The following is a 24876-nucleotide window of genomic DNA, read 5'->3' as shown; positions in this document are numbered from 1 at the left end:
TGCTGTGGGGACAACAACATCTGGTGAACGTGCTCTCAAAGAGGATATAATACACACCTAGTTTGAAATAACCAACTTGCTTGTCTTAACATCACGTGCATGAGTGTTTCAGCTGAATAATTAATTCTGGGAAAAAATACTTCCACGTCCGCCTGGAACTCACAATCATGAGTAACAAAGGAGATGATATAGAGTATTATTAAACACAGTAGGCGAATTGTAACAAGACGAAGGTGTGTTCGCCACTAGTATATTGTCAAGAATAGGGATTATTTGTCATTGGTTACTCAAATGATTTCCATATTTTCATTCAAACAAAAATCTTCAGTTTCTCTAAAACCTAATTAAAAATTGCTTTACAAAATGATTAAATGATTCTTTAAAAGAACAATTTAAATAAATCGTCGTGCGATTCAGATGCTATACTTTTTCTTATATTATATTTTAAGTTTAACATAGATGAGTATTTTCAGCCGCAGCAAAGCAGCCCACTGAACGATTCTGATGAGTATTTTCAGCCGCAGCAAAGCAGCCCACTGAACGATTCTGATGAGTATTTTCAGCCGCAGCAAAGCAGCCCACTGAACGATTCTGATGAGTATTTTCAGCCGCAGCAAAGCAGCCCACTGAACGATTCTGATGAGTATTTTCAGCCGCAGCAAAGCAGCCCACTGAACGATTCTGATGAGTATTTTCAGCCGCAACTGAACGATTCTGATGAGTATTTTCAGCCGCAGCAAAGCAGCCCACTGAACGATTCTGATGAGTATTTTCAGCCGCAGCAAAGCAGCCCACTGAACGATTCTGATGAGTATTTTCAGCCGCAGCAAAGCAGCCCACTGAACGATTCTGATGAGTATTTTCAGCCGCAGCAAAGCAGCCCACTGAACGATTCTGATGAGTATTTTCAGCCGCAGCAAAGCAGCCCACTGAACGATTCTGATGAGTATTTTCAGCCGCAGCAAAGCAGCCTACTGAACGATTCTGATGAGTATTTTCAGCCGCAGCAAAGCAGCCCACTGAACGATTCTGATGAGTATTTTCAGCCGCAGCAAAGCAGCCCACTGAACGATTCTGATGAGTATTTTCAGCCGCAGCAAAGCAGCCCACTGAACGATTCTGAGCTTCTTTTTTTTTTTTTTTTCAAGTACAAACTTTTAGCTCATAGCTCGTCATCTCTTTACTGATTTGAGATGTAATTACGATTTTCAACTCAGGAGGTCAAACTTTGTCGATTGATGTATCTGACCACACCTAAGGCCTTATAGATTAATTTATACTCTAGTTCCACTTAAATAAATTTCAGTTTGAGGGTAGGCTAATAAAGATACTGATGAGTAATAAAATCGAAGGAGTATAGCTGCGCCCCACGTCTAGTATTGCTGGCGCCCAAAGATATAGCTATTAAAAATGGAAATTGATCTTATAATTTAATTTATTTCAGTCCTGCTTAAAGTAATGTCAAATGTCATGGCTATTGAAGATTCCCTCTTGTTTATTACTCCCACGTATATTTAATTATTTTTGATATTTCAGGATGCGTGTTCTTAGTGTTACTTGAAATTAAAATCACTCAATTCTAAACAAAACAAAAAATGGACGCTAAAATTTATAGCTCTCCACTAAAGAAAAAGTACAGTAGTTTCTCTCATTTTAGATGACTAGGCCGATCTCCTGTCATTATTTCCTACGCAAAGCAATTTAGAAATGATTAAAAAATAGTACCTTCTTTGCAAATAGCATTATTATAGGGCCTGGCATGGCCAAGCGCGTAAGGCGTGCGACTCGTAATCCGAGGGTCACGGATTCGCGCCCGCGTCGCGCTAAACATGCTCGCCTTCCCAGCCGTGGGGGCGTTATAATATGACGGTCAATCCTACTATTCGTTGGTAAAAGAGTAGCCCAAGAGTTGGCGGTGGGTGGTGATGACTAGCTGCCTTCCCTCTAGTCTTACACTGCTAAATTAGGGACGGCTAGCACAGATAGCCCTCGAGTACCTTTGTGCGAAATTCCAAAACAAAAAGCATTATTATAAATCTTTATATGAGCATCAATTCATTTTTTATGGATCAAAGCAAACTTGTGAGGTTTATTTTCTATCTAACTTCTGTTTATTTGCTTCTTACTATCGTCTGCTATATAATCATCCGCAAAACAATGTTTTCTTGTTCTTCTTATTGTAACCGGATAAATCCAGATATTTGTAAAATAAAACAATCGATGAGTCAATTACCCTGTAACGGAAATCTTTTTTTTTTTTTAAATCGCACGACAAATATATATACAAGCAATCGGATAAGTTGTATTAGCGGAGCTGTTATTTCTTTACTTATATTTTTGAATCATCTGAAATTTTAAACTAGACGTTTAATGACTCTGGGTTTTCTAGAACTTAGTTTTGTTAACTGATCAATGTGAAACAGGGGACTTCTGAAATGTCCTTATAATTTTGATTTTTTTTGTTGTTTATTCAAAAAAACGTTAAACATCTGGATATTGAGTCCATTATTATTACATAATCTCACGTCTTTTATGCCCACAAAATGTTCACATCTCATCAATTTGGTTGTTAATGTTTCTCATATTTTGTTACGGATAACATAAAAACCCATAACTAACTGATTTATTAATAGTTTGTTTGTTTGTTTTTGGAATTTCGCACAAAGCTACTCGAGGGCTATCTGTGCTAGCCGTCCCTAATTTAGTAGTGTAAGACTAGAGGGAAGGCAGCTAGTCATTACCACCCACCGCCAACTCTTGGGCTACTCTTTTACCAACGAATAGTGGGATTGACCGTCACTTTATAACGCCCCCACGGCTGGGAGGGTGAGCATGTTTGGCGCAACGCGGGCACGAACCCGCGACCCTCGGATTACGAGTCGCACGCCTTACGCGCTTGGCCATGCCAGGCCGATTTATTAATAGATTTAAATATAGCGTCTGTGCGCGTTTCTTATAGCAAAGCCACATTGCGCTATCTGCTGAGTCTACCGGATTTAAATATAGAATGCCATAGTTTGCACAAGACATAAAGTTCGTCAAAATTTATTGTAAATCCTAAAAAAGAATTGACTAGAATTTTCATATGTTACTTGACGTCCACGTTCAACGCATGAGAAAGACATAGGGACCCGGAACGACGTAGGATTTGGGCCGGACGTTCCCCACACCCTGGAGGACGTTAAGGGTGCATGCCGTACTTGGGTGAAATCGGTCAGAAAAGGAGTGAAAGCGAAGAGTGCGCGTTTTTATGAAGACGTTTATATTGAGGGCAGGTGAGAAAAAAAGAGACAGGTTTTGAGAGTATTATTTGAATAAAATAAAAGTCAAAATAAGTCGATGAAATTTCACATTACATCTCTTCTCTCTTGGTGTGTGTTTGGGGGTGGATGGGGGGTGCTACAGTAAGTAATTTCATGAGCAACAATAGCAGGTACGTAATACACTCTTTCAATGAAACAGAAGTTACCTATTTAATGTGCTCATGTATGCAAGTATGTTTTAAATCTACAAGCTAACACGTCCAAAATATTAGCCGAAGCTTATTCGCAGAAACACTGAATCATTCATTCATGGAAGATGATTACGTAAAGCAGTTATGAAACAGATGATGAACCACAATCATTGTTCGTGTATGTAACGCGGCTACATTTATTTGCATTTGAAATACATTCGCACTAACTCTCATTGCTATTCGCGTTCAACGAGATTAATCGTTTGGGAGGATTTTTACCAACATACTGAAAATCACACACATGTAAAGCAAACGGTTGTTTTGCGCGCATGCGCATACACTCGGGTTGTCTGGTATCTATTGCTCTCTTTTATCGAGAGAATATTAAAGTACGTGTAAAAAGAATAAAAATATATATAATGTATGAGCTATTGAAAAGCTTTTATATACTATAGATTTATTGCTAATTTTTATTTTTCTATTCTGTGTGTGAACTTTTCCTATTTTGCCCTCTGTTGTTATAAGACTTGGCCATGGTGGTTTAGGTTCCTTTTTCTTGTCATTGAAAGGAAGAGATGGTCGAGTCTCCTTATCTGAAACGTTTAATGGAGTTTGTTTTGTTTTTGTTATTTTGTCGGCGTGCTTTCGTTTGTTTATAATAGGAGTCTCATCACGAAACAGGTTTAGGAATACATAACATACAAAGATGGAACGAACTGATTCTTTATCTAAATGTTCCTCGACTCTCATGTTGTTGTTTGCTTGCATGAATAAATACTGTTCAGTATAAGAGGTGAGGGAAAAGGGAACGCCAGCAGGAAAGCAGGAGGGGGGGGGCTATGTAACAGTGTTTTGGATTTATCAGATTCAAAAATGGCTTCAGTATAAATCAGTAAAATCGTAGATATTGTATACATAAGTGGTTTCCAAACTAGTAAGTTGCTAGTGGTGTCGATTTTTTTTTTTAATTTCGCGCAAAGCTACCCGAAAGCTATCTACGCTAACAGTCCCTAATTTAGCTTTTTTTTTCTTTTGAATTTCGCGCAAAGCTACTCGAGGACTATCTGCGCTAGCCGTCTCTAATTTGGCAGTGTAAGATTAGATGGAAGGCAGCTAGTTATCACCACCCACCGCCAACTCTTGGGCGACTCTTTTACCAACGAATAGTGGGATTGACCGTCACATTAGAACGTCCTCATGGCTGAAATGGCGAGCATGTTTGGTGTAACGGGGATTCGAACCCTCAGATTACGAGTCAAGCGCTTTAAGTTTCACAAAATATACTGAGAGGCATTAAAAGCGCAATAACGTACATACAGTTAAACAATTTTAATACGTTAGGTTAAACATAAGTTTTGAATGTACATATCATTAATTCATCATGGCTTTATATTACTCATATTTAAATTTGATTAGAAATTGCACACAAACAATTAAATCAAGATTTCAACGTCCAGAACACTAATAATGGGTGTGTCCTCCATTCGTCGCAAGAAAACCTGGATCCTGCGTGGAATAGATGTCACCAGATTGTCAATCTGCCTCTGGAAGATGATTTTCCACTCAGTCAGAAGTGCTGCACGTAGTTTAGCGAGAGGGCTAGGGGCAAGATCCCGATGACGGATGCGCTGATCCAGAATGTTTCAGAGATGCTCAATGAAATTCATATCGGGCGAATATGGAGGCCAGTCCAGAACATTCATATTGTTTTCATTCAAATAATTTGTACACACACTTGCCGTGTGCGTACTTGCATGAAAGTGCACCACAAAGTGTGCCGCCACCCTAGCTGGTGTTGTCCCTATCATCAGTATCTCGACCCCCTGATCTCTGCTTTCTTGCGTCAGAAGTGGCATCTTTGTGGTGAAATTAAACTTTTAAAACCCGGCATTTTATAGGTTGAAGGAACAGTGTGTACTGCATACAAAAGTTTTTCTATATTCTTATATTATGTACTACAGCAAGGTATGAGTAAGTTTTGACTGGTTTAAATACTGACACATGATCACTCTGGTTAAAATGATCTAAACTACTGAATTGTTTTCAGAGAATACTCACGATTAAAACCCATACGTGTTTGCTCCGTTATTTCTCAACCTGTATGAAACAACTAATCTTATTACTTGTTGCGTTTTTAATGCCGCTCAGTATAAATAACAGTGAAAAATGTAAAAATTAAAAAACAACAATTCTACAAAAAAATTCGCATGTGACAGCAGGAGTATCGGACAGATCAAAGTAAGTGGGTTAGGGTGTAGTTTATTAAAAAACAACTTGGAAACCACCCATATCCAGTAATAGCTAGATTGGTCAATCATATTACGGCTGTTTTCCGGAAACCTCTTTTTAAAATAAATGATATAATTTAGGAAATCGAAATACGCTAATAAGACTTGGGGAAACAAAAACGCAAAAATAATATTTGGAGATTCGAAATACGCTAATGAAATTTTAACTGTCCTGATATTACACTTCAGATTTATAAAAGCGTTTGTTGTTATTCAAGCAAGAACGGACGTGTTAATTAGATAGTGCTTCTTTTTTTACTCCAAACGTCCAGTTTTCAAGCAGATCTGTTAAGAACAGTGTTGTAAAATCATTATACTTTGATTGTTTCAGAATGTTCTTGTTTTGAACTTAACCATAAAGCTACACAATGGGTTATCTGTCCCATGTCATCACAAATACGGAAACCCCGCTTCTAGCGTCGTGTGTGGACATACCGTTATGCCACTGGGGGAGGAGGGGGGTAGTCCAGAGTTTTGCGTGAAGCTATGTAAGGGCTATTTCCTCATGGTTATCACTAAATATGACCTAAAAGGAAGACAGTTTTAGCCAACAATGCTTCCGCCAACTCCTGGGCTACTCTTGTATGATCAAATAATAGGAGTTCCCCATCACTACCAGTGTGGCATAAATGTGTGTAGCAACGGGTCACGAGCCATGAATCTTCAGATTTTCACTTCTTGCATGGTAAGCAGATGTATAATTCATGCTTACATAGTCATGTCACTTTTATAAAAATGTAGGTTTTAATGAAGTTCTAAATAATCTGAGTGTTTCAGTATGTTCTCACTTGCTCTCTCAGTCCATTTACTTCTGATACAACTAAGAAATTAGCACAATGTTAAAACATACATTGAAATATTTAAATATTTATGTTTTACTGAGTGTTTCAGTATGTTCTCACTTGCTCTCTCAGTTCATTTACTTCTGATACAACTAAGAAATTAGCACAATGTTAAAGCATACATTGAAATATTTAAATATTTATGTTTTACTGGAACATTTGTACAAATTAAATTGAATTAAAGTAAAAATATGTTTCTTTAAGAACCCCTCCCAATGCGGACTTATGCCGCTAGAAACCGGATTTCGATACCCGTGGTGGGCAGAGCACAAATAGCCATATGTATAGCGTTGTGCTTAATAACAAACAACGTTTATGTGAGAAGTCTGCAGCACTGATTTGTTCTTCTACCACTTCGAGTGATTTTAGTATCAATTTTTTGCAATGATTTGGATCCATTAACACAAAATAATCTCAATTAGTATGTGAGAGACATGTGATACCTTAATAACAACTGAATGAAATGTATATTTTCGAAGAGTAATATGACCATTTTCTTTTCGCAGCTTTACAGTCCATTGAGACATAGACAAACCACTTCTTTGAAATCTATCTGTTAAGTAAACTCATACTTGGTGGTTCATTTACAGAAAGCGTACAGTTTTTTTATTTTATTTTGAAATGTTAAAATCACGTCTTGCTGAAAAGAACTTTGTATATATACAACATTTGGGGGTATTGGATCTATAGATATCCCCTATAGGATTCACCGACAGTACGAATATGGGTATGGTTATTACACTCATGAGTATTACTATTCACTGTTGCTGGTAATCTGAGGGTCGCGGGTTCGCATCCCCGTCGCGCCAAACATGCTCTCCCTTTCAGCTGGGGGGGCGTTATAATGTTACGGTCAATCCCACTATTCGTTGGTAAAAGAGTAGCCCAAGAGTTGGCGGTGGCTGGTGATGACTAGCTGCCTTCCCTCTAGTCTTACACTACTAAATTAGGGACGGCTAGCACAGATAGCCCTCGAGTAGCTTTGTGCGAAATTCAAAAACAAACACTTTTGCTGATGTCAGGACATCTGTGTCTTTAGATTTTTACTCGCTGGCCTCTACTTACCACGTACCTTCACATCTATATAGTGTCCCGATTCGTGTATGTGTATGTTTGTATAAATGTGTGTGTCCAAATTCCCTAGTGATCCCCCCTTTTTCTTTCTTCGTGAAGCTTCCCTCATTATATCCTATACTGTGAGCAGGGAGAAGCTACTTTACGAACAATCCTCCCGTTTCTTTTGACCTTTTGAATATTAATTTTAACTCAAGACTAAAGATTTAACGCAAAAGAACTGTCAAGTAAAGTATGTGTGTGTGTGTGTATATATATATATATAGTAAGATTAAATAATTACATCCAAATGAAGCAAAACAAGTAAACAAAATCATGAGGAAGGACTGCGTTAAAAACAGCAAATTCCAACCTCTGATTAATTATATTATAACCATAAATGTTTAAACCATAAACAAAACACATTAAAATTAAACAAAATACCCTGCATATCTTTAAAATGATCCTAGGATACAAGCTACAAAGTGGGATTATAAAATGAATTCTAGGTTTTGGGGGTGACTGCGAAAGTGGGACCCACATTGCGGTGGGGATACACTGTCTATCAGTCTTAACCTCTAATTCGCTAGTCTCACATAAGAAAATTAGAAATTTAGAAATTAGGAGAGCGACATGTGGATGCTCAAACCCACAATGTCCCACATCTATATCACCCTTACTGCTTGCAGACAGATGTGGTAGGGTGACTGCTCTCTTAAGTTAAAATAAGAATAAGATAAACATAAGACTGACCGCTGTGTGACTAGGGATCACATATGAAGCCAACCTGACACAATAACAGTCTCTGTTCAAGAAAAGGTAGACTCTTAAAATATATGATACTTTTGTACCCCTCTCCCACAGGTAGAGACTGTATGTTGTTGTTCCACACCTCTATCGCCATACGTGAATTAGATAACTCTCAACTAAATGTTTTACTTAACAAGTTGTTGGACCTTTCTTCTATTAACTATTTTCTACACGCTTTTTCTTCATGCAAAATAAGGATTTTTTTCCCACTCGACCGTGAAATATTCATATTTCATCTACCTATATTTTCATCTATTTACCAACACAGAGTTTTTTGTTACTTCCAGTAAACAGTGAAATGCGGAAACGTGAAGACTTATGGTGTGATAGTATTCCTGTATTTTGTTTAAATCAAGTATTCTAATACATTATAAAATACAAAATGAACATTAATAAATACTGGTATTAGCTTTAAAAATATGATTGACTTAACTCAGATTCTCAGTTGTTCTGTGCCAGATATTTAAACTACTTTTACTGTAAAAGTATGAAGAAAGACATCCCGTGCTGGACTGTTAAGTACTTTTAATAGGGTATGTTAAAAAAGTATGCTATAAAGATAGTTCAACGTTTTCTAGTTTAACATCCTTCATATACTTTTTTAGCATCAAAATCTATAGGAAAAGCTTCTTTCGAATAAATATTATGCTTCAATCTAAACGCTTATAGCAATTATAAACGGCTTTTGAGGCTATAGACAACAAATATTACATTTTTAACAATGCTTCCTTCTTCCATAGATAACAAGCAGATTTGTTTGGTGAAATAACTAGGGAGATATAAATACGATTTATTCATCAGTAATATTTCTAATTTGACGCAACAATTAGAACTTGATTTTGCATAGCAGTATAATAGAAACGAGAGAAGATGTTTTCAAATGATTACCGAAAATATCGCATCATGTCTGTAGTTGGAATGTACAGACACTCCAGATTGGTTACAACACATTTATTTAATAAATACCATCTATGATTTGGAGCTTTTCTAACGCAGAAGGAAATTTATGACCTGGTGTCACAATCTGTCTGTGCATTTCTATTTTTACTATCCAATGTTTACTTTGAGTCTTTAGATAAACAAAGTACACTGACTTAACCAAAACGAGAAAACATCAAGGAATTTCAGTAATACAAGTCTATGAGAGAAAACAAGTAATTATTTAAGTTTGCGTTTCATTTCAGCTTAGGTGGAATATTCGTTTCTTCTTTAAAAAAAAAAAAAGAAGACAGTTATTAAAACTTAAATGTATTCAAGTTCAGGCTAAGACGGCTGTGTGGAGTTGAAAAGAGCACATGATAGTGCTGGAACTAGTTTCCTGGACTTTGTACTTATATTTTGTTCTAAAAGTATGTTGTTTTTTCTCGTTAGGATTAAAAATATTTATTTTAGAACAATTTCCAAAAACTTAATTTTTTGACCGCAATTATTCCCCCCAAAAAAGCTAAACCAAATTTATAATTTCTGTATTGAGGATTTAACAAAAAAAATGAGTAAATCAGTTGTTGGTTGATTTCTTTGAATAGCCTTCACAGAATGTTCTATAATTGTTCTAAGCCTTTTGCAAATTGAACCAACACATAGTAAGTTCTCATAGCTGATGCCAAAAGCTCAAATGGAAAAACAATTCCAAAGGTTTCTGTTAATTAAGATTTTTTATTGGTTGAAATTAGTGAGAGAAAAAATGTTAACTTTGATTTTTTTCCTAGAAATGGTAAAAAATACACTCGGGTCCCAAATCGAGGATGGAAAAACATATTTCCAAAGAGAAAAGGAGAAACTGCTCGGCAATTCCTTGAAACAATATGTTCGTCACAATTTTTGGCTCTCTTTGAAACCGGATGTCAATTCAGCGACTGAAGACAATAAGTCGGTTCACTAGCAAGGGCCATAATTGGTTCCTTGATTTTCAACCCTCTGGGCATGCATCAACAAGTTGATGTTAGCGCCATTTAGGGAAAGGGTGGAAGTCTTCACCTGTCGTGGTATACCAGAGAGGGAGGCTTAGTTGAATGACTTGCCCGTCAATGACCTAATAAACTAATCTGACAGCGCGAGAGTATCGTGGAGTATATGGACGGAGAGGGGAGGGGGGGGCTGAGACAGACGAACAGAAAACATATTTTACATTCAGTGACCTGTCTCTTTTCATTGGGTATATTGCGTTCAATTCCAGTTGTCTATAAATAATTTACTTCGAAACTCATTTTTACTCAAAAATCTCAGGCTTCTTCACGTGAAACAAGCGAGCAGAAGTTTAGAATCTACTAACAGTTCACACATCGTATTTAAATCACGAGTAGCTAAGCCTTTCATAACCGCTCCCTTTCTTCAGGTTCTGGTTTGAATTAAGTATCACACTGGTCTACACACGAAGGACGGGTACAACGTAATGTTGTCTTGTTCTTTCCCGTGTTAAACGTCCGTTTTTGATACTAAACACAAGTACGCGGAATGCATTATTTTCATTTGGATGAACCAAGTCAATAATAAAAAACAACAAAAAGAACACATGTGTAAACAATATGAACAACTGGCTATAAAAATAAGTTATAAGTTATTCGTACAAAATTACAGATCTGTAAACTCTAGACAGTAAATTAAATACAATCAGAATGTATTATTTATTAATATATAAAAATGTGTTATCAATACGACGTAAATAAGAGTTAAATATGTTAAAATGTATTATCGATACGTTACAAACGTGACATAAATGTTACAACGTATTATAGATACGTTGTAAATGTGAGTTAAATATGTTAAAATATATTATCGATACGTATTGATAATACGTTTTACCTGTGAGTTAAATGTGTTATCAATATGTTATAAATATAGGTTAAGTACGTTAAACTGCGTTATCAATACGTGATGAATGTAATTATTTTTTTCATTTATACATCCTACCTTGAAGATGAGTGGATGCTGTTTTGAGCAAAGATTTCAGGGATGAACTGGTAGCCTGAATCTTCAAATGAAAATCTTCTCTAGCAAATGTCAAAAAACTATTTTCTATTTCCTGGCTACAACAAGTAGTTGGTTTTGAACATATTTTTAATTCATCATCTGTAATGAAATGTGTATATATATAAATATAAATATTTGTAAAGTTCCCCCCAAAGTCTCTTTTTCTAAACAATAACAGTGGAAGTATATGAAGAGTAATTTTACAATAACCCACCACCACAATAGCAAAAACAACAACGCTTAATTTAAAATGTATTTCTCGACGTCTGTTAATCGCTGAATAAACTCACACAGAAATATTTATGCTTACGTTTATGTGCGACCTAAATCCCAATATGTTTTATTCATACCATAAATTAAAATTAATGAAAAGATGGCATATATATATTAATTAACAAATCAATAATGCAGACATGCGATAAGAGCAACCGATGGTTTTACAAAGATTGACAAGTGAATTTTAAATTAAACACTATTCAGTACTCTCTCCGTTTATTAACTTTAGTTAATACTAACAGAAATTAATATCTAAAACGTGATAAAACTTCTGGAACAAATGACTTACAATTACATTATTTTACAGTATATAAGTGTAAACCACGGATTCTTAATATTGTAATAACTATTGTAGAAAAAACAATTAAGGTTGGTTGGTTGATTTAGTGTTTTATGGCACAAAGCAGCTAGGCTATCTGCGCCAAACGTCCGGTAAAAAGGTAAAAATAAATTAAATGTAGTAAAATACATAAAAGTAAATGAAGGTAAAACAAAACAGCATTGATAAACAGAAAAAGCATAAAACCAATGTTGACACCTAGTCTACAATGTTAAGAGAGAAATCAGAGTAAGAGAAGTTGTAAAGAACTTTCTCTAGCAAAATGGTAATGATCATAACCTACCAGGAAGACTAACAGGTAAGTACAAGAACCACCGTCAGTCACCTGAAGTTGGCATTTCCAGTCTTAGTTCCGGGTTATGCGTCATAACAGCCATTATCAAAAGGTAAAGTAATAAAAGTTTTAAAAGACATGCAGGAAAATCGTAAGAATAATTAGTCAAATGTCCAGTAAAAAGGTAAAAGTAAAGTAAATGTAGTAAAATTCATAAAAGGAAACAAAGGTAAAAACAAAACAGCAACTAAAAACATAAAATGGCATAAAACCAATGTTGACATCCAGTCTACAAAGTTGTAAAGGACTCTCTGTAGCATAATGGTAATGATCATAACCTACCAGGAAGACTAACAGGTAAGTACAAGAATCACCGTCAGTCACTTGAAGTTGCCTTCCCAGTCCTTGTTCTGGGTTATGTGTCATTATGGCCTGTACCAAAAGGTAAAGTAATAAAAGTGTTAAAAGACATGCAGAAAAATTGTAATAACAACTCCCCAGGACGACTAATGGGTAGTTCAAATGGATAGTTCAAACAGCAGCGTTAGTCACCTGAAGTTGGCCTTTCCAGTCCTGGTGTCGAGTTATTTAATGTTCTGGCCATTTTCCAATTTCAAATTGAACTAGAGAGATTGAGACTCTTAAAAGGGAACCACAATTAAAACGGTGTAATGAATAAATATCAAGCACTTAAATGATATTAAAAAGATTAACGGCCATTAAAAAACTAAAATCTTTATCAAGGTGGACAGTGTCACCGTCACCAATAACAATGTCCAATGTTACGAACAAACCCTAGGACAAAACATGTTTAAAATAGTGCCGTCGTTGAGAGTCGTAACGATGGCAAGAAAGTAAAATGTGGCTTATTGTAACCTGAGTGTTACACAAACTACACATTAGTGCATCAGTTCCAGATAAAAGAAAACAATGAGTTAAAAAAACTGTGACCAATGCATAGTCTAGTTAGAACAACTTCCTTCTTTCGAACCTTACGGATGCTAGACGGCCAAAGCCTAATATATAGTTTTATTTGAAAAAGCATGTTGTCGCATTGCTCACTCCAAGTGGACTGCCAGCTGGCACGGAGCTGAGCCTTGAATACAAGACTACAGTCCATGTACGGAATAGGCACAGTGGTGATAGTGCCGGAGCAGATAGATTTAGCTACCATGTCTGCAACCTCGTTCCCCCGAATACCAACATGGCCTGGTATCCAGAAAAACTGGATAGAAGTAGCAGTTAATGAGAAATGGATCAGTCGGTTTTGAATATCAGTGAGAACAGGGTGTGAGCCAACATGTAGCGATTCCAAGGCCAGTATAGAACTAAACGAGTTAGTATGAATAGTGCAGTTGGAGTACTGCTTAGCTTCTATGTGATCCAGGGCAAGAGATATGGCGTACAGTTCAGCAGTGAACACAGAAGCTGTAGAGGGGATTCTGCGCGCAACCACCGAACCGCAACAAAACATGGCAGAGCCCACAGAGCTACCTGATTTGGAACCATCCGTATAAATTGGAATGGAAAGATTGTTCGAAAGATGTTCAGTAAATAAAAGACAGTACTTCCAATCGGGAGTATCTGCCTTTCTCAGAAGACTTAAAGAAAGGTCAAATTTGGGGACTGTAATAAACCATGGTGGGATGGGCTGACCAGTGGATTCTGCAATGTTATCCAAGGACAGATCCAATTCATCCTATTGCGCCTGGATGCGAAGGCCGAAAGGAGCAATGGCAGATCGTCTGTTATGAAAAAGTATGGCCCACTGAGGAAGGAAAACACATTCCCAGGTGGGATGCTTTGGTAAGGAGCGAAGTTTCGAAGAATATAGTAAAGACAGTTGCAAACGGCAAAGGTGCAGAGAAGGTTCATGAAATTCTACGCATAAGCTTTGAACTGGGGAGGTGCGGAAAGCCCCAGTGCAGAGTCGAAGTCCTTGATGATGAATGGGGTCCAGCATCTTTAAGGCCGAGGGTCTGGCAGAGCCATAGACCATTGATCCATAGTCGAGTTTCGGTCGAATAAGAGCACAATATACCTTTAACATAGAACATCGATGCGCTCCCCAACTGGTGATAGAGAGGACACGGAGGATGTTCACTGTTCTGCATTTGACCCGTAGCTGCTTTAAGTGTAGTATAAAGGTCAGCTCACGGTCAAAGATAAGCCCCAAGAACTTGGTCTCAGGGACTACTGGCAGCGAAATTTCACCAATACGGAGTTCAGGATCAGAGTGAATACCCCGTTGGCGGCAAAAGTGCATGCAAACGGCTTTAGAGAGACAGAAATTAAAGCCGTCTGCCGTCGTCCACTTCAGTACACGATTGAGGGCAGTTTGTAGTTGCCCGCTCAATATATCTCATGTTCGACGACTGACACGAGATGTGAAAGTCGTTGACATAGTGTCCGTTTGCAACAGTGAGAGGGAGTTGTTCAGTGATGGCATTTATCTTTATACTGAAAAGTGTGACACTCAAAACAAAGCCCTGAGGGACCCCAAGTTCATGTAGAAAAAAAACTGGAAAGTGTCGAACCCACACGAACTTGGAATCTCCTGTCCATTAATTTTTTTTTAATAAACATTGGTAAATGACCACGTAACCCATATGTATGGAGGTCTTGCAAAATGCCATACCTCCATATTATGTCATAAGCCTTCTCAATGTCAAAGAATATTGAAACAAGATGTTGTTATTTGAGAAAGGCTTCTCTGATGGATGTTTCAAGTCGAATTAGGTGGTCCGTAGTGGAGTGTTGTCGTCGGAACCCACACTGGGTGGGCGAGAGGAGGTTGTTTGATTCGAGGAACCAAACAAGACGAGCATTAACCATCCTCTCTAAGGTCTTACAGAGACAGCTTGTCAAAGCAATTGGACGGTAGTTTGAAGGAATCTTGGGATCTTTCCCAGGCTTAGAGAAAGGTAAGATAATAGCCTGGCGCCAAGCATTAGGAAAAACATTCTCCTGCCAGATCCGGTTAAAAACAATTAGAAGAATATCAAGAGAAGCAGGAGAGAGATAGCGCAACATGTCATAGTGTACATCATTAGATCCAGCAGATGTACTGCCTGACCGATTAAGGGCCATTTTCAGTTCCACCAGTGTAAAGGGACAATTATAGTCAAAGAGACAGTCAGTTTGAAAGAAAAAAGGTGAACACTCTGCCCGAGTCTTGATGGCCAAGAAGGTGGAGGAACAAGCAGAAGTGCTAGATACTCGGCAAAAGCTTTCACCAAGAGTATCGGCGATGCTTGGGACATCAGCTACCTCATAGCCATCAGAGAGTAAGATCGAGAGGGGGGACAGAATTGTAGTGCCCACTGACCTTTCGAATCCTGTCCCATATGACCTTGGAACTGGTGAAGCTAGTTGTGAACTTAATCCAAGATTCCTTCTGGCTTTTACGTCTTACCTACCTAGCATGTGCACGAGCCCGTTGAAAAGCGATGCGGTTCGAAAGTGTGGGATATCTAGTATCCCAGGCCAGTTTTTGAGCCTTCCGTGCCATGTGGCAGACAGGATTCCACCACGGACGAGGATATCGTGGAAAACGTGTCGAGGTTTTAGGAATACACTGAGCAGCTGCTTGTATAATACAGTCAGTTACCGCTGCCACACAGTCGTCTATTGCTGGCTGACTCACGATGGCAGGATCAAGTTCTGCGAGAGCAGTGAAAGTAGACCAGACTGCCTGATCCAGCTTCCACCAGGGCACGCGGGTAGGGTGGCATCGATCACGGCCAGTCTCTCTCAAAAGTATAGCAAAATGATCACTGCCTAGTGGATTATTGTCAACCCTCCATGAAACATGGGAGAATAATGAAGGGGAGCAAATCGAGAGATCAATAGCGGTAAAGGACTGACTAGGTGCGTGAAAATAAGCGGAATAACCAACATTGAAAAGAGAAAGATTGTGATCAGAGAGCATACGCTCTACAGAGCGACTTCTCATATCAATAACAGCACTTCCCCAGAGGGGATGATGTTCATTAAAGTCCCCCAGGATTAGAAAGAAAGACGGCAACTGTTCAACGAGAGCATCAAGGTCTGATTGATCACATGTCTCTCCAGGGGAAAGGTAGAGAGAACAAACAGTGATGGTATGGCCCAAGGAAACACGGATGGCTACGGCCTCCAAGGGTGTTTTGAGTGGCAAAGACAGGGTGGGCACATGCTGATCAACCAATAGTGCCACCCCTCCATGTACTCGTCCATCACACAGCCTGTCATTTCTGTACAGAGAAAACTGCCAAATGGTGACTGTATCAGCAGGTTTCAGAAATGCTTCTTGGAAGGAAAGACATAAAAGATAGTAAGAAGCATTCAGTGTTTTGATATCATCCAGATTAGAACGTAAATCTCGACAGTTCCAATATATCAAGGTGGCAATTTTTAATGACGGGTAGGCAAAGTGGCTGGAGAACCTTTCTCTTTACGACCACGTCTTTTTTTCCTTACTGTCCTTATCCGGAGGAGGTCTATCGATCTCCATGGATCCTGCTCTGGGTCGATTGGGCAGGTCTTTGTTGTTGGAAGGGGATTCCAGTGACTGAGGACGCAAACGAATGATTGTTTTGCATCTTGGGGTGGGAGAAAAAGATGTATCTGAAGAAATGCCTGTATTTGAAACCAAAGGATGTGGATCTTGGGGTGTTCTAACCATGGAGTTCAAAAGATTTTTCATTTGTTTAGAAAACGATTCTCTTGGAGGCACAGAGATATCCGTCTGCACTCCCACTGTGGTTGTGGAACGAAGTGCAGCAGCATATGTCCGAGATGGAGTGGCGGGCAGCAATTTCCAAGCCTCAGGATAACTAATATTATGAGTCGTTTTTAAATGCTGCACCACTTTTTCCTGCAACCATTTTGGGCAAGAACGAAAGTAGGAAGGGTGAGAACCATTGCAGTTTACACAATGTGGGTCCGTTTCACGCTCGTAGGCATCGTGGTTCTTGGCACCACAACGAGCACATGTCAGGGAACTACGACATGATGTCTTTGAGTGGCCGAATCTCTGACATTGAAAACATCAGAGAGGGTTTGGAATGTACGGCCGTACCCTGCAATTTAGATAACCTGCCTTGATGGTGGTAGGTGCACGTGGTGATGTAAATGTCAAAACGAGGATATTTGTCGGCAGTGTAACTCCATCTTTGCGAGTGAAGATGCGCCTCACTGCAGAAACTTCTTGAGTGGAGAAACCAGCAAGAATCTCTGACTCGGGGACGTTCTTTAAATCCCTCTCAACAATAACTCCTTGTGATGAATTCAAGGTAGCATGAGGGGTAACCTCAATAGGTACATCCCCAATTGTCTTTGAATTCAAGAGGAGTTCACTGTGCGGAATGTGGATGTTTCAACCAATATGTATCCAGATAGAAGCTTCTTTACTGACTTTGGAGAGCCAGCAAGATCCTCTAGTCCGTTCTGAAGAAAAAAAGAGGGACATTTTCCCTAAAGGTTTTTTTGAAAGAGAATGTAATATAAGAAAATGGGGTGCAGGTGTTACAGATGTTGAAGATTACTGCTCAGAGTCTTCAAGACGTGTTCGTTTACCTATTGACTGTTTTTTTCACTATTTTATTTAAATTTTTCGTAGAAGGATCCATAGGAAAAAAGGAAAATTTCGGTACCCACTGACCCCACCCACCATGAAGTCCTACGAGGGGACGCACTACAATGTCATGCAAGGACATTGCAGCAACGCCAGGGTTTCGTGAGCACTATACCCAAACACCAGCATCAGACACAATGTCCACAACACCCGTTGAGAACTTCCAACACTGGTACTTGGTTGACTCTAGTCCAAGTGGACCAACCGATTGACATAAGGGGGCCAAATTCTACAGGAATTTGAGGCCAAAGTGGTGTGTTATGGTTGGACCCCTCAACCATCAGGATCCTCTCCTCTCCTTTACGGGTTGCCACGCACGGCAAACACATGGGTGGATGTTTAGATCCCAGAGTAGGTAACTGGAAAGAACAGAACCTTCCCTGGGAGGTCCCCTCACCACGTACAGGAATTCACACCGAGAGGGACAATTAGGGTTTGTTTGTTGTTGCTTTTTAACGCATAGTTACATAATGTGTTCTACGTGCACTGCCCATCGAGTAAAACAAACGTCTTATTTTCTTGTGGCAAGCCCATAGACATACCGCTGACACAGTAAAACGTAATCGATTACGTGTTCGTAGTTAAAATGTCTTACCAGAACGTGATATTTGTTTGTTTGTTACATCTATGGAATTTTCAATCGTTTTAATTAGATTCTTTGTTGACAAAGAAGGGGCAATATAATGAGCTATTCTTTCTGCGCCCACAACAAGCATCGAAATCAATTTTTTAAACTATAAAACCCTTTATTTTTTGGATATATTAATTCATGTTCATTATGACTATAGCGTTTCCTTTATTTGCTTTAGACTTACAGCTAATCCACCGAGGAAGGAGGTAGTTCGGGAAGAGAACTTAAAAATCAAACGAAGAAATCAAGACCATCAACTGGCCTGCTGCATTCAACTAGACATTTTCGGTCTCAAACAACGCAACATTAATCAAATCAACAGTAAGAACGTTAACCTGAAGATGAACTAAGAAGTTAAAACGTTGTTCTCTACTTTAGTTTAATAAAAGTTTTAATACCCATACCAGCCGTCATGAGATACATTTTTATGCAACGCTATGTCCAAAAAAGGTTACAGAGCTTATGTTTCTTTAGTATTATTTTTTTCTTCAGTCTGGAAAACTGTGTTATTGGTGATTCCATCTAGATCGTAAAGTTACGTCATTATTTATTCTGAGACACTGTTGTTTGTTCCTTAAATTTAAGATTATAAGGTTTTGAAGTGTTTTTAAGAGTTTTAAGAAATAAAAATTACAGAGACACTTGCTTGTTACAAACATCACGGGTAAACAATACCAAAAAAGCCTAAAATTCATTTACTAAAAAACAAAATCGATAAAAATGCAAATATTTAATTTTAAAAATATCAAAGAAAAACGACTTATTAAGACGAGAAAACTTAGCAAAATAAGACTTCTTCATCTGTTGCTTATGGATTCTCTTCTGGTGACTTTTTTATGTTGAGTTGCTTGGGCAACACAGTTCATTTTTATATGAGGGCAGCTCTAAGCTCCTGGACAGTCGTGCGATCAGGTTATGTTTCTAACTGCTCTGTCTAGAAAGTCCATACATGTTGAATTAAATTTAGAACTGGTATTTTAGCAGACTAGTCCAATACCTTTATTTCTTCATTCTGGATAAACTGCTGCGTGATCTTGAAGGTGTAAAAATGCCTAGGATCCGGCTGATCGAACTCATCTCCGACAACAGCAGTAAAAGGGTAAACAACGGATGACAGGATTTCATCCACATGTTTACTGTCATAAATCCTTATTTCACAATATAGAAGTCTCTAAGACCCTGTATGATTGAGCCACTCCCAAAAGTATCATGATGAAGAAGGTTTAAAACCGAATATCACTTTCCTTTACGTCTCCAGATCCTCAGACGTCGATCTCTTGACGACACATAGAACTTGATCTCATCTGTGAACGACAAAGAGGCCCACTACTGAAAGGTACAGGTGGCATGTTTCGGATTGTTAATTTCCTTGGAATTAGTATCAGGGTATCCTGGACTTCAGCCTACCTGGACTCACAGGTACAGGTGGCATGTTTCGGATTGTTAATTTCCTTGGAATTAGTATCAGGGTATCCTGGACTTCAGCCTATCTGGACTCACAGGGCCTGTGTTTGGTCTTTGGGCACTATACTTGCACTCCTGTAGTTTTACTGTGGAGCCTAGCGAGTTGGTGCGGTTTCTAAGGGATAAATATCGCAGATATCGGTCCTACATCTGTACCCTCTGCCCTTCTAGAATCCTGGTCTGACGTCCTGAGTACTCTCAAGTGGCCTAATATCTAGGTCACATTCAATTGATCACAGATTGTGACACCACCATATTTGTGCCATCTCAGTCTGGAAGCAGTCCTCCAGTACCATAAATGTTTGTTTGTTTTGAAATTTCACACAAGGCTACTCGAGAACTATCTGTGCTAGCCGTCCCTAATTTAGCAGTGTAAGGCTAGAGGGAAGGCAGCTAGTTATCACCACCTACCGCCAACTCTTGGGTTACTCTTTTACCAACGAATAATGGGCTTGACCATCACATTATAACGCCCCAACGACTGAAAGGGTGAGCATGTTTGGTGCGAAGGGGATTCGAACCCGCGAACCTCAGGTTACGAGTCGAACGCGTTAACCCACCTGGCCATGCCAGACTCCCTCCAGTACCAGGGCCGCGGTTCTGCAAACTTTTGTTTTAGTTAATTTGATCCTGAAATTTTGCCCACTCTTTGAAAAAGTCAATACCATCAGAAAAGTCCGTAAAGCTAGCATAATATCAACAAGAAGCATCTTTACTAATCGATCAAAATTGGTTTTTTGCTTTGAAGAATGTGGATCATTTTTCATAAAATAATCATTGGTGCCTAGACTTGCAAGCTCTACGGAGGACTAGTGCAATCGTGTATAATAAGCACACTAAATCTGAAATACATTGATAATGTAAATATTTCAACAAGCCTCATTATCCTTTAATTTCTTTGTGCTTAGTATGTTGAACTGTTAAAAGACTGAATACTAAAATACTTTATATTACTGGCTTTCCTTTTTATGTGTTTGTGTTTTCTTCTTATAGCAAAACCACAACGGGCTATCTACTGAGTCCACTGAGGGGAATCGAACCCATGAATTTAGTGTTGTAAATCTGTAGACTTACCGCTGTGCTAGCGGTGGACTCTTTCTTTTATACAAATTAGTAGAAGTAATGCTTCCATTTGGTTGCATTTCTCGTAGTTTCAATTTGAAATTCTGGAAATTTAACCCTTATTAAACCTACTTTGCAAACAGTTAGGGAATCTAAAATACTGCTTAAAGTATAATATTACCCGACTGTGGTCTTACGAGCGATACATTTAGTATGTAGTTCACACAAGAAGACATCTTTATCTGAATGTTCTGAAGTTTTTGTGTTTATATGTTTAAATTTTAGAAGGTACCTACTCTCTGGCTGATTCATTATTTACCTAGTCTCTTCTGAAGTGTCACAAAGCTCCATCAGCAAATCCAAACTTCAGTGGCAACTCCTACAGTCACCAGAGGGCCACATCCATGTTATTACATGCCAAAACACGGTACGTGTAACGCTACCCCAAGCGGCTGACGTTAATTAATTGGCCATTTTCCCACATTCTAAATAGATTCGTATGTGTGTCACAACACATAAGAAATGACTAAACCGAGGCCATTGCCAAGGTTTATATCTAATACCTCATTTCCAAACACCTTAAAGAAAATCAATATAACGTACAGTTAACGTATATTAAATTTGTAAATTCATAATCAGCATCTAGATATTTTTATTTTTATTTCCTTTTTTTTTTGTCAACACAAAAACATAGAAACAGATCTGACAAAGAGCCGAACTAAAAAAATGCACAAGCCTGCTTTTAAATTTTAACTTAGTTGTAACGGGTAAGAAGTTTTCGTTTATAATTTTTCGGTGGTAGAGAAAGAAGAGATATTTTTAGACTCCTTGAAAGTCTTCAAATACCGGCAATAGTTGAAACACTTTTTGTGCCACTCGTTCTTTCTTCTGTCCAAAACCCATAACAAAATCAATTAAAAAATCACGGAGTACACAAATGGTCAAAAAAGACGACAGCATTATAGACCCATGTATTAGATCATTCATAATTTACGGAATAGAAAACAGGAAAATTTGGGTTTTAAAAATCAAACTAATTAGAAAATACCGTGGGGTAAGTTTATTCAACACAAAAATAAATTACTCCATCGTCTACATTAGCTGTCATCGGTTATTATTGGTGAAAATGATAAACGGTCAAAATGTGTTATGACTAATATGGTTATGAAATATTTTAGTTGAAGTTTCTTTGTTTAAGTTTAGAGAGTGTAAATGTTGTGTTCGTCTGTACAGCACAGTTTGTCTGTTATTTGAGTATTGTTTTTGCACTCTATATGAAAACATCAAATACAAAACATTACAGAAGTTTCAACAAAGCAGTAATAATAGATAAATTGGTTAAAATTAACCCATTTGATCTCTTTATCAACAAAAAGAAACATACAGAAATTAATATATATATATATATATAAGTTGATGACGACCTACCTCGAGTAAGGTTGTCTGATCCTAAATGATGCTTTTCCAAGTTCTTCATCAATAATAATTGGCGCACTTGCGAACAATTAGTTGCTGTCGCAGTTACATTGATTCCAGAGCCAGGAGATGTAGATAACTTGCTGCCGCATCCTTCTCCAAACCAGAACAGCATTAAGACCCAAGATAAAATTAGGGTTCCGAGTTCCATTTTCAGCAGGCGAGAAGAGCTTCACTTTCTGAGCATGAAGGGTTACTTGTTGTATGAGAAACGTGCTGTAAGAGAACCGACTACGTAGGAGGGCAGACTAAAACATCGATATCAGTGCGTGCTCTCCTATATTCCTTGTCACACGTGAATGATACACGCAACGCTATTCTATCAGCATCCAGCCCAAGCTTGGGCACCCACTGGCTTCACAAGTCTGACGTCACGTCACGTGGTAGTCAACGTCATCTCGCTAGATTAACAAGCCCGCAAGATTTGAAAAAAAGGTGAGCTATAGTGTAGGTTCACAGCTGCTTTAATTTCGAAAACATACAAACGCTCAATGATAGACTTCCAAACAGATAATACACGTAGTTCCTGAAACAGTTACGTAAAAATGAACTCTTACGCTTACTTGATCGCTATATCATACATGTATTATAAGAGTATGAATTAGTTAACATATTATTTATGTAGTTTTGTTTGTTTGTTTTGGAATTTCGCACAAAGATACTCGATGGATATTTGTGCTAGCCGTCCCTAATTTAGCAGTGTAAGACTAGAGGGAAGGCAGCTAGTCATCATCACCCACCGCCAACTCTTGGGCTACTCTTTTACCAACGAATAGTGGGATTGACCGACACAGTGTAACGCCCCCACGGCTGGGAGGGCGAGCATGTTTGGCGCGACCGAGATGCGAACTCGCGACCCTCAGATTACGAGTCGCATGCCTTAACACGCTTGGCCATGCCGGGCCACTATTTGTGTAGTACATATATTATGCTTTAAAATGGTTTTATTTATGTCAATGCATGCCAGAATGAATAAGCTCTAGACTACATGGGACTGTTTGTGATATGTGAGGCTGTTAACTTAAGAAATAATTAATGTGTGTATCAGTGCAAATGCTAAATGATGCACATAAATGGACATGGTCCTGACAGGAATACAGCCCGGCATGGACAGGTGGTAAAAGTGTTCGAGCCACAATCTGAGGGTTGCGGGTTTAAATCCCCGTCGCACCAAACATGCCTGCCCTTTTAGCTGTGAGAGCGTTATAATGTCACGATCAAGCCCATTATTCGTTGGTAAAACAGTAGCTCAAGAGTTGGCGGTGGGTGGTGATGACTAGCTGACTTCCCTCTAGTCTTACGCTGCTACTAGAACCAAAAGAATCAAAACCTGACCCTAAGAAATTCGGATTAAGATAATTCGCTTAACCCTACGTCACAATAGAAGGAAGAGGTCGTATCTGAACCAGAAGCTATTATACAGAGCTACCTAGCGCTGTAAATTAGAAATCATACACTATTCACAAAGTTAAATAATGATAAGGTTTGGTCAAATGTGTATATCTGCAACTTACCAATGTTTTTTATTATGATGATTCAGGATGCTTATTATAGGATATTACACTAATCCTGCGTAAAACTTACAAGTTTATGCACAAATGATTCTTTATGTAATAGACGTTTATGAGAAATGATCAAAATTCTTCGAAGCAAATGGCTAGTTTTGATCGACTAGTAAAGATGTTTCCTGTTGATATGGTGTTAACTTTATGGAATTTCCTAATGGTACTGACTTTTGTAAAAAGTGGGCAAGCTATTCAGCTCCCACGGCTGAAAGGGCGAGCATGTTTGATATGACTAGTCATCATCACCCACCGCCAACTCTTGGGCTACTCTTTTCCCAACGAATAGTGGGATTGACCGTCACAGTGTAACGTTTTTTTCAAATAGCGACCTCCGGAATAATGACGGCAGAAAAAAGAACAGAATATATTTAAACAATACCTACTGTAACAAAATGTCTAATAATGTATTAATATTTAAACAAGTTATTAATTAAATAAGAATTTATTAATATTTAATTGTTTTTTTGTTTTGTTTTGGAATTTCGCACAAAGCTACTCGAGGGCTATCTGTGCTAGCCGTCCCTAATTTAGCAGTGTAAGACTAGAGGGAAGGCAGCTATTCATCACCACCCACCGCCAACTCTTGGGCTACTCTTTTACCAACGAATAGTGCGATTGACCGTCACATTATAACGCCCCCACGGCTGAAAGGGCGAGCATGTTTGGCGCGACCGGGATGCGAACCCGCGACCCTCAGATTACGAGTCGCACGCCTTAACACGCTTGGCCATGCCGGGCCTAATATTTAATCAAA

The 24876-nt window shown here is 38.5% G+C and overlaps 1 protein-coding gene across 2 annotated transcripts in view; it reads right to left on the bottom strand.

Annotated features, from left to right (window-relative positions):
• LOC143253367 (glypican-5-like) overlaps positions 1 to 22879 on the bottom strand; it is a 70777-nt gene extending 47898 nt beyond the window's left edge. Inside the window, exons 1-2 of one of the 2 annotated variants that reach the window (XM_076507137.1) lie at positions 22510 to 22858; positions 11358 to 11516 (exon numbers count right to left, since the gene is read on the bottom strand). In XM_076507137.1, coding sequence (XP_076363252.1) covers positions 11358 to 11516; positions 22510 to 22708 — 358 coding nt within the window. In that variant the 5' untranslated portion in view covers positions 22709 to 22858. Of the gene's footprint in view, positions 1 to 11357; positions 11517 to 22509 lie in introns of both variants that reach the window. The other variant, XM_076507138.1, reaches the window with a different exon arrangement.
• Between the last annotated feature and the right edge of the window lie 1997 nt (positions 22880 to 24876).

This window comes from Tachypleus tridentatus, chromosome 6, assembly GCF_004210375.1.
Source record: "Tachypleus tridentatus isolate NWPU-2018 chromosome 6, ASM421037v1, whole genome shotgun sequence".
NCBI lineage: Eukaryota > Metazoa > Arthropoda > Merostomata > Xiphosura > Limulidae > Tachypleus > Tachypleus tridentatus.
The sequence above is the reverse complement of the archived record's forward strand: the minus strand, read 5'-3'. Positions and strand labels throughout refer to the sequence as shown.